This window comes from Serinus canaria, chromosome 1, assembly GCF_022539315.1.
Source record: "Serinus canaria isolate serCan28SL12 chromosome 1, serCan2020, whole genome shotgun sequence".
In the NCBI taxonomy this organism is placed as follows: Eukaryota; Metazoa; Chordata; class Aves; order Passeriformes; family Fringillidae; genus Serinus; species Serinus canaria.
In genome coordinates, this window is record NC_066313.1 from 83,275,742 (window position 1) to 83,290,406 (window position 14,665).

Here is a 14,665-nt window from a genome sequence, read left to right on the forward strand (position 1 = left end):
GATTATCACATCTTACTAACCCCTTAGCAATCTACAAGGCACCTATAGCTTTCTCAGGGAAGCCTCTGCTGAGGAACACCAAGCTGCATTTCTTTGTGCCCTACACAGCAAGGTATTTCTGGGATGTGTGGTTCATCTGTAAATGCCACATCTATTTGGGTGTATCTGGCTTTGGATCTGCAAACTGATGATGACTACAAACGGAAGTAGTTCCTGTGCCATGCATGTGCTGCCTCCCAGAACACTGCTGAAAAAGCTGGTCAAATATGCCCATTAGTTGTACAATTAAACAGAAAAGCTGGGCAAACTGATCAATTCTGATACAGATATGTATGTTTCCAACTTTGAAAACACCTTCCTTCTGAAAGGAGATAAAATCTCTTGGCTTTTTGTTCCCTTATGGAACTAAAGTCTTACAGTAAAATCTTTTGAAAGCTTTAGAACACAGGTTATGCTAAACACAACCAGCTGCTGAGACATGAATCTTTCCTGTTTCACAGTGCACAGTCACCAAACAGGTGAAATGCAGTCCAACTGGCCCTGCAGCTAGACAGAAATGCACCATGGAGAAGCTGATGATCAGAGTAGTCGTGGGGCTACCTAGATCTCAGTTCCAAGGCAGACCCTGCCCTCAGAAAGTCTCACTCTTCCCCAAAGGTTTCCAGAACCTCTGTCCCGAGGGCAGATGGACCTTGTGGACTCACACGAAAAGGCAGCAAGCAAAGGCAGAGCCAGGAGGAACTGTTAAGAGAGCTGACAAAGATTTTGCCACCTAAAAGAAGCAAATTCTTTCTTGAAGTGCCTGGAACTACAGCAGACACCTGCACTGAAGCATTTGGGAGACAGCTCCAGCAATTCTGCAGTTGCAAGCCAGGCCTGAAAATTCAAATTCCAGTCAGGCTTTAACAGCCATATAATCATTATCAGGACAGCCCATGGATATCTATAACTTGCTTTGCCCGGACATGCCTAATTTCTGCTTTGTTATTTCCCATTACATTAACAGATATAACTGCAGAAGGTAAATTAGTTGGCACAGTTGACATTTTAACAACATAAAGAAGGTGAACACCCCTCCCCATCCTGCCCCAAATAAAGCAGTCTTGTGATTTTGGCTGGTACCTGAAACTGACTTTCCTGTTGAACAAGGTACTTGCTAAGTTTAAGAATTTGGCTTGCCATAGGTTGTGTGCTTCCCACATGACAGCATTTTTAGCCCATCTTGTAATTATGTTTACAACTTCTCACAGGCCATAATTAACATCAAGCTGTCAGCACAAAGTTGAATAAATAAATAGATAAAAATGGATAAGATGTTAAAATTAAAGATATAAAATTACTCTCATTTTTAAATGATCAGTGTTGTTTTGGACCCTTTTAAGGGACATTTTGAAGCTGTGCCTGTACCAGTGAAGAGAATGAGACAGCAGATGTTTTCTGGCCCAAGACCGGCTACCATGACAGCTTCTATGCACAGGTAAGTTCTTCTAGGCCCCTCCAAAAACACCACCATGAACAACACCCAACCTCTGCTGTCCTCCTAGCTGTCCCCAGACACTGGGTGCTCATTGGCATGGACCAAAGCACAAGCACCAAAGTGCATCAAGGGCTATTCAGTAACCTGGTGACATGGATCACTGTATGTCATTGCTTAGGCCTATATTATGACCTTGCTCAATTTAAAACAGATACCACCTTAAGGCTGGAATCTCAGCCTGCTGGATTACAGAAACAGGGACAAGAAGCTGAAGATAAACACTTCACACACAGCATGGCACAGATCCTCTGGGTTCACACTTCCTCCAGGAAGCCAAGACCTAAGCAGAGGTTCCTGGGTTAACCCTATCCTATCACCAGGCAGTAGGAAACCCTGCCAGGACCTCGTAGAGCCTGCAGGAAGCACAGATGGTGGCAGATGGTGGCAGAGGGGCCACACTGCCTGTTCCAGGCATAGGACTGAAGGCTGAGACTGTTGCTAGGTCTTGCACTTGACCAATTCAATAACCACTTCTGACCAGGATGCTACACAGCTGGGTTAAGAAAACAGCACTTGTGGGGTGCAGTTGGTTTCCTCCCCCAAGTTCCCTATTGTCCCTTCCCCACACAGCCTCTTACAGTGGCTATGCACTCAGCATCTGGCATGCCTATTACTGACAGAATTGAATTTAGAGACAAGTGAAGAGCAAGTGTTGGAATGTATGGCCTTAAAAAAAGGAAGCTGATTAGACACTTCACCTTCCAAAAGCCTCTACTGTTGCACTCTGACAGGATATTACCGTGGCCATACCCCACAGGGCAACTTTTGTTTCCAGCCTTTAAATACATGAAGTATTAGAAAACAAATCCCTGAAAGGCTCACCTGTTCTGAACCTGACGAACATGTCAATGACATAGATAATATCAGAGAGATAATCCAGGAACAGCCACATTTTAACATGGTCCATTTGTAGCTCATCAAAGCAGGCTCTAAAGAAATAAATATTAAAAAAAAAAAAAAAATTAGACCAACTGCATAAGCAGAGTACTTGCATTACATGTCGTCACAGCATGTTAGTGCACATTTCTGTTCCCAAAATATTACAGCATATCTCCACGTCCAGACCTCTGCACAGCAAAGCTATGTCCAAACAGATACCAGGATCTTTCAGAATTCAGGTGTTCTGGACAGGAATAAAACTCAAACACATAAATGCCACACAAGTGCACTTAGGGAGGATTACACCTATTCCTCCAATAAAAGTGCATCAGATTTCATGGGATACATATCTCCATGAAGATAATTCCCAAATAAAAGGTTTTTTTCTCAGTGGCAAGCCATCCTCATCTCTCCCTACCATCTTACACAGCGTAAGGAAACCATATCTTTTTCTACTCACAGCTCTTCATCACTTTGACTGAAACTGATTTCTACATTCTACCATGGAAAAGAAATACTTGAGTTATATCTTCCTGCCCTTCGAGCATCCAAAAGATGCATTATATGAATTTAAGAGGCCCCACCACTCCCCCCATCCCTCCTTTCTGTTCTCTCCTTGGGTGGTATGAAGCCTTCATCCCTGGCAGTGCCCTGGGATGCAGTGGCCAGGACACAGCTCAGCCGCCAGGTGGCACACAAAGGCCACACCAGCGCTCATGAGGACACTCACGGCAAGTGACATCCACCTGCTTTTAGACAAAAGGAAAAAAAAAGAAGAAACACTGGCAATCTATTTCCAGTGGTAGGCATATGATGCATCCCTAAGGGAATATGAACTGTAAACCTTCTAGGTAAGTCACTCAAAAGATACTGCAGGGACATAAGAGGGTGATTTACATAGGAAACATAATGATTGAAATGTAAAATTGTTATTAACTTAAATCCATACCTGCACACTAGCATACACCAGTTATAGAACACGGGTGCTGCAATTACAGTCAGCCAGTTGTAGTACAGATTGCTTGAAGGATCTATCACAAAGACTTCCTTTTTCTGCCTGGAAAGCAAAACATGCAGATTTACACTGGAAATGTAAGCAAGCAACCTGCTGGATTTCCCTCTTCTAGAGGCTGCTCATTTCACCATGAACTCACAGCTGCCCGAGAAGAGAAAGTATCCACACAGGCAATGCAGATGAGATACCATCTGACAAGCTCTACTTCTTTGTTTGACACAGCTTTGGAAAAAGTAAGTAAGTAAGAGTGGAAAGAAAAACACAGACATTCATATCTCCCAGGGTGAAACCCACAGCTTTCTGTATAAAGCCCCACACTGAAAAAACCACCTTAATTGTTAAATTATCACTCAGATTAGAAAGTTGCATTTCATGGCTAGAGAAAGAGGCTTCCTTTGCTGGCTAATTATTGATTTTTAGCAAATTCTATGGAATTTGACTGTATAAGCATGCATTTGAACAAGTAAAACATGTATGTATCCAAATACATGTCTGTACAAGTAAGAAACTCTGTGTCCATATGCACATACAGTGTGTGTGACTAGAGCCAAAACATGTCTTTATCAAAGGCAAATTTCAAACATTCACAGTCCTGGCTCCTTAGGCCTCACAACAAAGAAGTGATGCTAAAGGAAGCATACAGGTCTGGAATGTAAAGATTTGAAGAACAGCATGGCTAATGGCACAGGGTATGCTCAGAAGTGCTCACCTCCAGCATGAGAAAGGTTGATATGGAATAGAGAGCAATTAGGCTTGTAATCAGAGGAAATATACACCAGTGGATTTGAGGTCCACAGCTGCAAAATTATTTCAACAGTAAAACTGTGATCTGGGGACTGTATAATAGTGTGCAGAATATGTGGCAAGGCAAAGCTTGAATATGTATTTGTGGGACATTTCCTATCTCCAAGAATGCAAATATATTAAAATATAATGATAATTTATTTCAAATCTGTGTGTATTTCTGGCATTGCCATTGCTGTTAGCTGAATACTCAGGCAATGTGAGTAAAGGAAGAGGCTTTAATCTGAAATGTATTTCCTACCTTCACTACTGGTTTTAAACCATTTCTTCTAGAAAACTCATCACCATCTCAAAACTGGTGACCATGAAATATGGTCATGATACACCAGATTATACTACCTTGTAGGCATTAAAACATTAATTTTCTTTGAGAAAATGTTTTAAAACACTCTTGGCTACTGCAAAGCTTACACTTTCACTGCATAGTAATTAAAGACAAAAGAGAGTGTTTAGAACAAAGGCTTTGTAATTGGAAAAAAAAATAAAAGCTTTGATTATTAAAGATCTTGGGATCAATCATATTCCATTTGGAATGCCCTCATGTCTATGTATGTATATGGAGTGCCACCATATACATACATATAAACTTACAATATATTACTGTAACATACTCCTTAACTGTGAAATGCACTCAAATGCATTTTTTTTTTATCTGCCATCATCGTTACTTTTAATCACTGGTAATAGTAAGTTGCAGTATATTTGGGCCAGCTTTAGGGAAACAAAGCAAGAACACGATCCATTTTTGTCAAAATCATTCAAATTAGCTAATTTTGTTGCAGAAATACATCATCCCCTAACCAACAGAAGCAAATTTTAGTGATTGCTAGCAATGAACTGCACTGTATTAAGTAATTAAATAACTAGTCAGTGAAATAAGTAAACATATTAACAAACCTTTAATTTTCTACATGGTAAGATGAACCAGACTTTTGGTTCATCTGCTCTGAATCATTATGGAAATTCTGGAACAATGAAAAGTCTGCAGCTCTGCAAAGCAGGCTTCTGTCCTAAAGTTGTCATAATTGAAAAGTGATCTTCAGCTCAAAGTGACCAAAGGTAGCTCAATTCCCTTTTACTGATGTAGGCAGCTGTTTCTAAAAGATCTAAACATGGGTCTTCAAGATACAACAACTTTGCTGAGCAGTTGAAAACTTCCCAAAGGGGAAAATATATTAAAGATTTGACAGGCTAAGAATCTGCAGTTTATAGAACAATTGTAAACATTACAATGAAATGCTATACCATGTTTTGTAGAGTAGGAGACATGTTACAATCACACATTCATTCTTTATACTTACTCTTCCTTTTTTTTATCATCTTTTTTGTCATCTTTTTTCTCCTCTTTCTTTTCCTCTTTTTTCTCCTCTTTCTTTTCCTCTTTTTTCTCCTCTTTAACCTCTTTCTTTTCTTCCTTTTTGCTGTACAACATAATGCAAGGCTTAGCAGTATTACCATAACTGAGCAGTTAAGGGAGAGGGTGAAGGTTTGGGAAACTATTCTAAACTCCAGACAGAATAGGACAAGGATCCAACTGGAAAAAAGGGTTCTCGGGCTGAGACCTCTCACCCTGACACCACCACACCATCACATCAGGTAACCAGCTGGCTGATTCTCTGCATTAGTCACCCACACCTTCTTGACCTTTTCAGACATCAGTGTACCAGGCTGATTTTAAGTAAATGCTTTCAGTTTGATTGACTCTTAAGAACCCAGGCACTTAAAAAGAAACCTATCAAATGATGACAGAATGTGAAATGGCTTAACAGTCAGCATTCTTTGCACAGCTAAAACCTCAACACGACTGTCTGAAGCCTTCACAGCAATTCTAAAAAATGAGGATGAATCTCCACTCATGTTTCTTTAAAACCAGCACAATTTTAATTAATTAATCGCGTCTGGATCTGAACTGCCCATTCTTAGGTTTGTCTGAACAGAAGAGTCTTGAAATATGTTAACTTAGACAGACAGGCCCACAAATACTTTTTAAACTTACAGGAAGTCAACATCTTTCTCAAGATGTTGATCTTAAAGCTAGATTTGCTACATGCCTTGGTCAAGAATCAGGTAATGTGTTGTGAATAATGGTGCTCACTCGCAGAAGCAGAAAATCCATCATCCGAGATCTCCTTTTTTATTTGAAACATTTCTAGTCCTTGAAGAAGGAAATGTCCCCCTCAGACAGAAAAGCCTAAGAGTGTTCCTCACACTACAGTGTATGTGGATAACAAAACTCCCTACACATAATGTCTGGTGTAAATGAAAGCCATGGATTTGTGCTCCCATGGGAGCTCTGTCTTCTCCTCTGAACTGCCAAGACTGGGTCTGAGTCTCCCTTTGCACTGGTGTCAAGAAAGGACAAATGAGTTTAATTACAATAACACCCACAGCAAGGACAGAGTATGTAACAGTGCTGCTCATGGGACTTGTGCTTTCCAGGCACACCTGCTCATACTGTTCAGACAGAAAGGTCTGGGCTGTGAATGGCAGTCAGACCTAGCAAAGTGCTTGATACAAGGAGAAGGAAGTGCTTCAATGGAGATGACAGCCACCAATTTTAAGACCGTAGCAACTTTCACCAATCAGCAATGAGCACCTGTTCCAGTCCTTACACTCAGACATTTCCAGTGATGCATAACCAACAGTGTACTTTGGAAAAGCCAAGATTCATTTGCTAAAAAACGCTGAGATCCCACACCCTGCCACATCCAGGTAAATACTACCAAGCTGACAAACACCACTGACACCTTCAAAATGACAAGGGAGCAGAACTGGAGGGGAAAAGATCCTTTCGCCTGACTGATCTTCTATTTCTACTTGCATCTCAAATCAAAGAAAGAGTTTTTCATTTCCCAAAGCTGATTCCTACACAGCAGTGGGAACAGCTTCTCAAGCATTTATTTCTCTGGACTGACTGTCCAGAACTTTACCTCTTCATTTTCCAATGTGCCCCCAAAACTCCTTCCTGTTTAAAAAACATGTCAGGACTTCACTTCAGATTGCCATGCATGGTGTCTGATCTAAAGGCAAATGCTCAGTTGCTGTTGTTAGCATTAATGTAGATCCTCAATACTGCAAATGCCTGTCATTCTTAGCAGAAAGGAAGAACTACCAGTAAGCAAAATTTTCAAAGGGAAGGGCTACCTATACTTTTGTGGATCTTGTTATGCAGGGAAATGTAGGCTGAGATTAAGAATCAGCTAAAAAGTCTCAGTGATGGTGAACTATGGAGGGAGTATTTTGACAATTCCAACTCCCTCCTATGTTTGTGTTTTATTTTCTAAAAAGTGAAAAAACTATATTTCACAGAGCATCTAATGCCAACACTTATTTTTCCCTGGCCCAAGATCTCCTACAAACTCATCTGTCAACTACAGGTACCTTTAGTAGATGAGTTTCTTCCATTCATGTTGCCTCTGTTTATTTTCCTGTTGTGGTAACTCCCAATTTATCATATTCACATCTACTTGCAGTCTGACTGGAAGTAGTTCAGAGGAAAAGGTTGCCCATAATCAAAGTCTTGAAAGCACCATGTACAGCTCCCCCAGACATGGCACACTTAGGTCTTTAACATAACGAAAAGTCCACATTTATTCTTCTTTACCAGTAACACTGAGTAAACTGGAATCCAGTAACTAATAAAACAGTTTGTGTCTGTCCTCTTTGACCTCAACACAGCAGAATCCATGCTGTTTCTAAGCTCTGCGCAGCTTTAGACTTTAAAATCTACTTCATCAGCCCTTATAAAAACACTGTCATAGTCTTTGAATGACTCAAATATTTGCATTTCTCATCTGTCAAGTACTTTGCAAATCAAGTATGTTTCAGACTGTCGGGCCGGTAGACAGACAGGTCTTGTCTTCATTTAAAAACAATGAAACAGTGAAAGGATGAAAGGTTTGCCCAAGGTATCTGAGTCATTGTCAGAAACAGAGTAAGGCAGAAGTATTTCTGTCCTAACCAGTCCTTTGGGCTCCATCTAGCAGGCTCGGCTCCAAGCTTATAGCACTTCTTTCATATCAGTCTAAATAAAACCCTGCATATTTCTCTCACTGTTCACTGCACACAGATTTTCCTTTTGAATAAAAGTTACGCAAACCAAACCAAAAAGTTGCTTTAGGAGCAGGAAGATCTCTTGTTCAGCTATGTGCACAAAGGTTTTGCACATACAATATAAACTTGCCTATGATAGAATTATTTGGAGAAAAAAGAAACCAAGAGTTTTCTAGAAGTATTTCTGACACAATCAAAAGATGTACTGATTACTTTTAAATTTTTCATTTTCATCTGGAAAGCAAAGAAAAAAACCTACTATTATTATGCATGAGAACAGATCTGCTGCTGGATACTAAAGAGCAGATATGTCTTCAGATTGCTGTGGTTTAAGACAAGCAAGAAACATTGATGTTGGGTGATTTTAAATTACAGGAGCACTTCACATTGTTTCATAAATTTCTCTTTGGTGTAACACTGAAATAGCTTGTAAATTATATGAAATAAACTCAAAAGGACAGCTTCTATCAGACACTCTGTGGCAATACCAGCCTTATTATGGTGCCTGTCACTCTCTCTAAAACAACAGTACCTGATGAACTGAAACACACACTTTTAAAAGATGGACAAATAAATGGGGTTTGGTGCCCTCATCAGTTACCACTTCTTATTGGACAACCTGAAATTTTTGGGGCACTTCATTTGCAAAAAGGGACCAGAGTGCTAAAAGAGGAAAACCACTATTAGAAAATTTACACATGAATCTCATTTAAAAACTGAAAAATGCACCAATTGGTAATGCAGTAAAATCAGCCAGTTGAACTAGAGAAGGTAGGGACTAAATGCTTAGTCAAATTCACTCCTCGAGAGGAAGGGGTAACTTCAGACAAAAAGAAGTTCACAGGGAGCACAAAGGATGCTTTTCATACTAAGAAAACTAGACATTTCTCTATAATAAAACTACACTCTTAGGAAAGGCATAGAACAAAGGAGTTTATACTACAAATGTTACTAGGCTGGATAGGGAAAAAGAGAAGGTTCTGGTAGTAGAAAGGTCTTTGGAAGTTAACAGTACTTACTCTTCATTAGTGTTGTTGCTGAAGTTGACATTGAACCTGGCCAAGGGCCAGTGACTGCAAGCAAGTTAAATAAAACACATTAAAGAGTGTCAGTAAAGGCTGCTAGGGTTTCACGCACGTGTTTGCTGACACGACAGATGGATTCACGAGCTTCTCACATAGGCACTGATAAGATTAGCAAGGTCAATTTTGACTGTTGTGATAAGCCCCTTTGCATAACTGCTTCATGGCACCAGTTCCTTTCTGTCATGTGCCTGGCATACACATTTGCAACCACATCTGATGTCTGAAGCCTGTTCTTAGGCGTATTAGTGCACGGCAAGATGCACCTCACTATTTCTAGCCCTGTACTCATTGGGCTACTATTTTAAACTTTCTTCAATCCTTTCAAGTCCTCTTCACAGATGCAGTGCCAAGACTTGTGGATAAGTAATGAGCATACCTACCCACTGCTGCAGAATTAAGCCTTCATGATCCAACAACTGAGAGTTCCTGTCCACCAGCATAAAACTGAGAAGGCAAGGATGGGTGCCCTCAAATTAATTTCAAATAGCCTTATGCAGAGGTTTGTTGGCCTATGATCAATGTTGCTCTACCTAATTACTTCCCATCTGCAGTTGCTACTGATCCAGACACCTGAGAAATCAGGCAACAGTCTGGCAAATTCTACAAAATGTGCTCTTGAGATGAATTTCTAAGAAGCAGATCAAGTGAAGATAATAAGGCTGTGCTGGACTGCAACAATCAAAGTAACCTGTGTAATGCACAGATACTCAAAGGTTTTTGCTTTAATCTGAATTGCTTGCTGAGATTTTTGAAACTAATTACTTGCTTACCTACCAGTCTTTATCATGCAAAAAAAAAATAGGAGTCTCTGCTTCAAAGCCTAATGCCAAACAGAAAGACAGCTTTTGTCTTGGGATTTCATTTTCCCATTTTAGCTGGAGTTAAATTTAAAACACTGTATTATACATTTATAGAGTAATAATAAGTTATCAAGTCAAGGAACTGTAAACACATAAAGGTTTCTCTTTCGTTTTACTGGAAAAAAATTAAGACTGAACCTGCCTTCAATACCAAAGACCTTAAATAAGTGAAGTCAGCACCCAAATGATTTTGTCATTTCTGCATCAGAAGCTTTCTGTAACGTTATCAGATGGACTTCTGAGTAGATATAACAAAGCAATTACACATTTTGCACAACTGCTTCTTCAGAGTTTCCCAACACTTGCAGATAATGCACATTAAGATCCTGAAAAGCCAAAAGTAGAAAAAACGTAGATTCTTGAAACAGAAATTGCATTCTCCTCTGCAGAGAGCAGTTTAGCAACATCAATTTGCATATGATAAAATTCCAGTTCTGAGAAATCACTCTGCTTGAAGCAGCATGATCAAAGTCCTTTACTTCAAGATCTTGGTCACAGAGTGTTTGAAGAAGAAAATCTGTTGAAAGTGCAATACTTTAGTTATGTGAAGATTCCTGGGCAGCATTTGATACTCTGTTCATCTCCCACGGTAAGCTCCTTACTTTCTTCTTAAAATACAACTAATATCCTAATTACCAAGAAAACATGATAACCTCAGTCATCTTCAAGTACAAATATGTCTTCTTACCTGCTTGCTCCCCCGGGCCGCTCACGGGCACCAAGGAAGGAGCGGATGTTGCTTTGCCTGGTGGACACCTCCACGAGCTCCGGGCCCCGGATCCGTTCCAGGAAAGAATCAGGCCTTTGGTCCTCACGGTGTGAGTGTCTTGTGGCCCATGACCTTACGGATAAGACAAACCGTGACAGCCTGCGTGGAACACACACACAAAATGGACTGAACCAGACAGAAACAAGAGGTGTCTTAAAACATACCCACAAACACCAGCCAGGATTTTTCTCCACATCTCCACCTGTGATGAAATTAAACTTGATGTCGTAGATCACCTTCTGCAGTGGATCAGGAAAATACCTCACACATCAGTTCTTATTCTACTGTATCCCCACTGTAGGAGCAACAGAATATTCGTGCTGAGTGGGGGACTTTGCATCTCAAAGTGAGATAGCCAGTGAAGTCCATCCAATGCAGTCGTCTTAGATCCTTGGGAATTTCCATTCAAGAGTCTTGTTGTGTTACCCTAATATTTAAATTACTAGGCATTCATGTTTACATTACAAACTTCCCTGTATATTCAGAGCATACATAACTACCCACACATATAATTCAATCTATCCTGAAAAAAGGATAAACAAAGATTAAAAAGGAAGCTCTCAGTATGAATTTATATATTCATGTGCATTATGTTTACAAAAATTCTTGCAGACTTTGTCATCTACATCTGGTGGTGCCATTAGCTGAAATAATTATTACAATAATTTTTTTCTTTGCTCTTTGAAATACACTGTGCTTAAAGTGACTGTGGTCTCTGTTGTGTGGAACAATGGTATCTGAAGGCAGAGTCCTGCAGTCTCAGACACAAAGCAGACACAGTAAAGTTTTGAAGCTCCACTTCAGGTTTATATTTAAGTCCCAGTAACACAAACAACTTTAGACAATGGTTGGATTCAATTTTGCTGACTAGGGCTCCAAATCTGTTATAAACATAACCGGATTCTAAAAACTGAAATTTTAGAAATTCTTGCACTCAAAACACAAAGACCCCCTGTCTCCTCCCTTTCCAGAGCCATCTCCCAAAAGGAGACAATCATGTTTTGTTTGACAGGAAACAAACACTGTGCCAGCTATCAGCCAGAACCAAACACTTACCCATTTATTTTACAGTCTGGCCTCACTTCATGCATTCCCCAGCATTCAGTATTTTCAGGTACAGTTATGTAAAAATACTTTATTTTTTTATATTTTAAAAATTTCTCTGGGCTTATTCAGCCTCTGTCAGATTCTAAGACTTTTATTAGCAATACATAAGTGATGAATCAAGGACAAATGCAAATTTTCTTTGGAAAGTGATGGGTCTTTTTTCTTTACCTCCAGATTGTGACCAGTCTTTTCCAGCTAATTGAACTTAATACTTGAAATTCCATTAGTTAGATAACATTCTATTAGTTAGTATGTTACCTTGCCATTGCTCCCCTGCCAGTGAAGGAGCTCGCCTGGGATTCAGGTACATGTCCTCCCTCCACAGAAATGACTCCCTGCAGTTCTGAAGATGCATCCTCGTGCAGTGAATGGGTTCTGCAAAAAAAAATTTATTTTTTTTTTTTTTAGGGAATACCACAGAGCCTTCTTCCATCTGGTTCTCTCCACCACTGCATCAGGAAACAGTCCAGCACATTGTCCTCTCCCTAGTAATACGGCATATATTTGATAACCATATTGCTAATCTGTGCCCCTATTCTTCTGGAGCCATCCAATATGAACTGAAGTCAGTGGAGGCTCTGCCATACATTCCAGCAAGCTCAGAAACTAAAGACAACTTATTAGCTCTTAAAAAATTTGCATTTGAGGAAAAAAGATTAAATTTTAGCCTCATCTTTCAGAAACAGAGTTTTGAAATTGACTTCACTGGAAGCTGGACTTTATGAGGGTTCACTCCAGATTTTTTTATAGTACTCCTTGGTTTTCTCTGTGTTTTTCAGTCCTTAGTATTCACTTTTACAAGACTTTTTTACGTCCATTAAGAATCACTTTCTTCACTCTTTGTAATGCAAACAAGAATTCTCACATGGGTCTGTTAATCTGTATTGCCAGGAAAACACTGACAAAAATGATACTTGCAGTATCTTCATAAGAGCTGACAGCAGCATTGTGAATGCCCACAAAGGGATAATCAGCAGCTCAATTTTATGTGCACTCACAGCTGAGAAACTAACAAACAAAGAATTAAAACTTTATTATTTCTACCCAAAGAACAATGCTAAACAGTCCCAGGATTCTCAGCTTGTTAACTGTTTTCTACTTCTCCTCCATTAACAAAACACCATTTAGTATTGAAAAACTTTTACTACCTTGTTTATGTTGCCAGTGCTGAGAATATTATGGTTGCCAAAGTTAACATCCTTCTAAGGGACAATGAACAAACCCATAGAACAGGCATTCATCACAGATTACCAGATTCACAGAGCTCACACTCAGCCCAAGAACTCTCTTGAGCTGAATGCTGAGAGAATAGAAGAGTTTGTCCACCTTTTTTAGTATTTCCTGGAGAAATTGCCTACAGACCTGCTGGAGAAAGGATATAGAACTAGTCAGTGTTTTAGACGGCACTACCATGGCTGGTTTTAAGTATTTTATTCTCGTTTACCAAGTAATATACATTTTGTGTGATCTTAGCAATAAATTCTAATATTGGAATGCCAGTGCCTAAGAAGCATCTAAGTTCCCATTATAGCCAATGGCCATCTCAGGGCTTGATTCATCTGCTTCAGAATAGAATCAGGTACAATTTATAACACCTCTGAATACGTTATTGGACTTCTCAGAGCACACAGCTCTCTCCTCACATCCACTAGTGCCAGCTAAATGCTTCAAATACTCTGTAGTATCTCAAATAGCATTAGATGCCTATTTCAGGCAACAAAATACCTCTCATAATCAAGGGAGCCAAAGCAGCCTGAAGAGTTTCTGAATTTGAGGGTAAGCTGAGCAGTTCCCTGGGTGCTGCTGACCATCAGAACTGACTACATCTCTGCTCAGGACAGCAGGAATGTAGGCACCTGCTCACATGAAGACACTGAAATCCAGATGTCTACAGGGCACAGCTGAATCCTACTTTCAACTTTAGATAGCCAACCTGTGTCTATAAGCTGATGTGCTGCCTCTCCTATTTGAGCTGTTTCTATACAGAGGCCGGGTTTTAAAAATGGAGATTAATTTGTTATTTCTGGAGGTTTTTTTTTATTTTTGTTTTAACAAAATGAACCAACTTTATAACACACTAGAGAGTAAGAATATGGGTACATGAATCACTGCAGCATAAACGAGAACAGCATTTTAAAGATCAGGAGCAGCTTTCTGTAAACTGCTGCAGTGAATGCTTTTCTTGGTGACACCTCATTTCACAGCAGAAAAGTGCTTAAGCACATCCTCAGCATTAAGCATAAATTTAACACCCACTGACTTTATTAAGAACTAAGTAATGTGTTTAATTGCTCTGTTGAACTATAGCAAATAGGAAGAACTGGAGGAAAGCAAAGGCAAAGAAGGAATGCTGCTAACTCTAGCAAATGTGCTTTTTTCCCCAATATCTATAGTTGTGTATTTTGATGTAAGATAGAGAAAACCTAAAATCCTGGATGGTTTCTATCTTTTGGTACAGACATATTCTAAAGCAAATGTGAATTTAAAAAAATAATTAATGGTATTATAAAGATATTGTATAAACTTAGCAGCACTCATTTCAAAAATCCAGAAACC

At 39.6% G+C, this 14,665-nt stretch overlaps 1 protein-coding gene across 3 annotated transcripts in view; it reads right to left on the reverse strand.

Annotated features, from left to right (window-relative positions):
• CNGA3 (cyclic nucleotide gated channel subunit alpha 3) overlaps positions 1-14,665 on the reverse strand; it is a 30,158-nt gene that overhangs the window by 4,783 nt on the left and 10,710 nt on the right. The window contains exons 3-8 of one of the 3 annotated variants that reach the window (XM_030235017.2): positions 12,368-12,484; positions 10,922-11,101; positions 9,308-9,361; positions 5,537-5,656; positions 3,366-3,473; positions 2,360-2,466 (exon numbers count right to left, since the gene is read on the reverse strand). In XM_030235017.2, coding sequence (XP_030090877.1) covers positions 2,360-2,466; positions 3,366-3,473; positions 5,537-5,656; positions 9,308-9,361; positions 10,922-11,101; positions 12,368-12,484 — 686 coding nt within the window. Of the gene's footprint in view, positions 1-2,359; positions 2,467-3,365; positions 3,474-5,536; positions 5,657-9,307; positions 9,362-10,921; positions 11,102-12,367; positions 12,485-13,257; positions 13,627-14,665 lie in introns of those variants that run through there. The other 2 variants (XM_030235016.2, XM_030235015.2) reach the window with 2 other exon arrangements.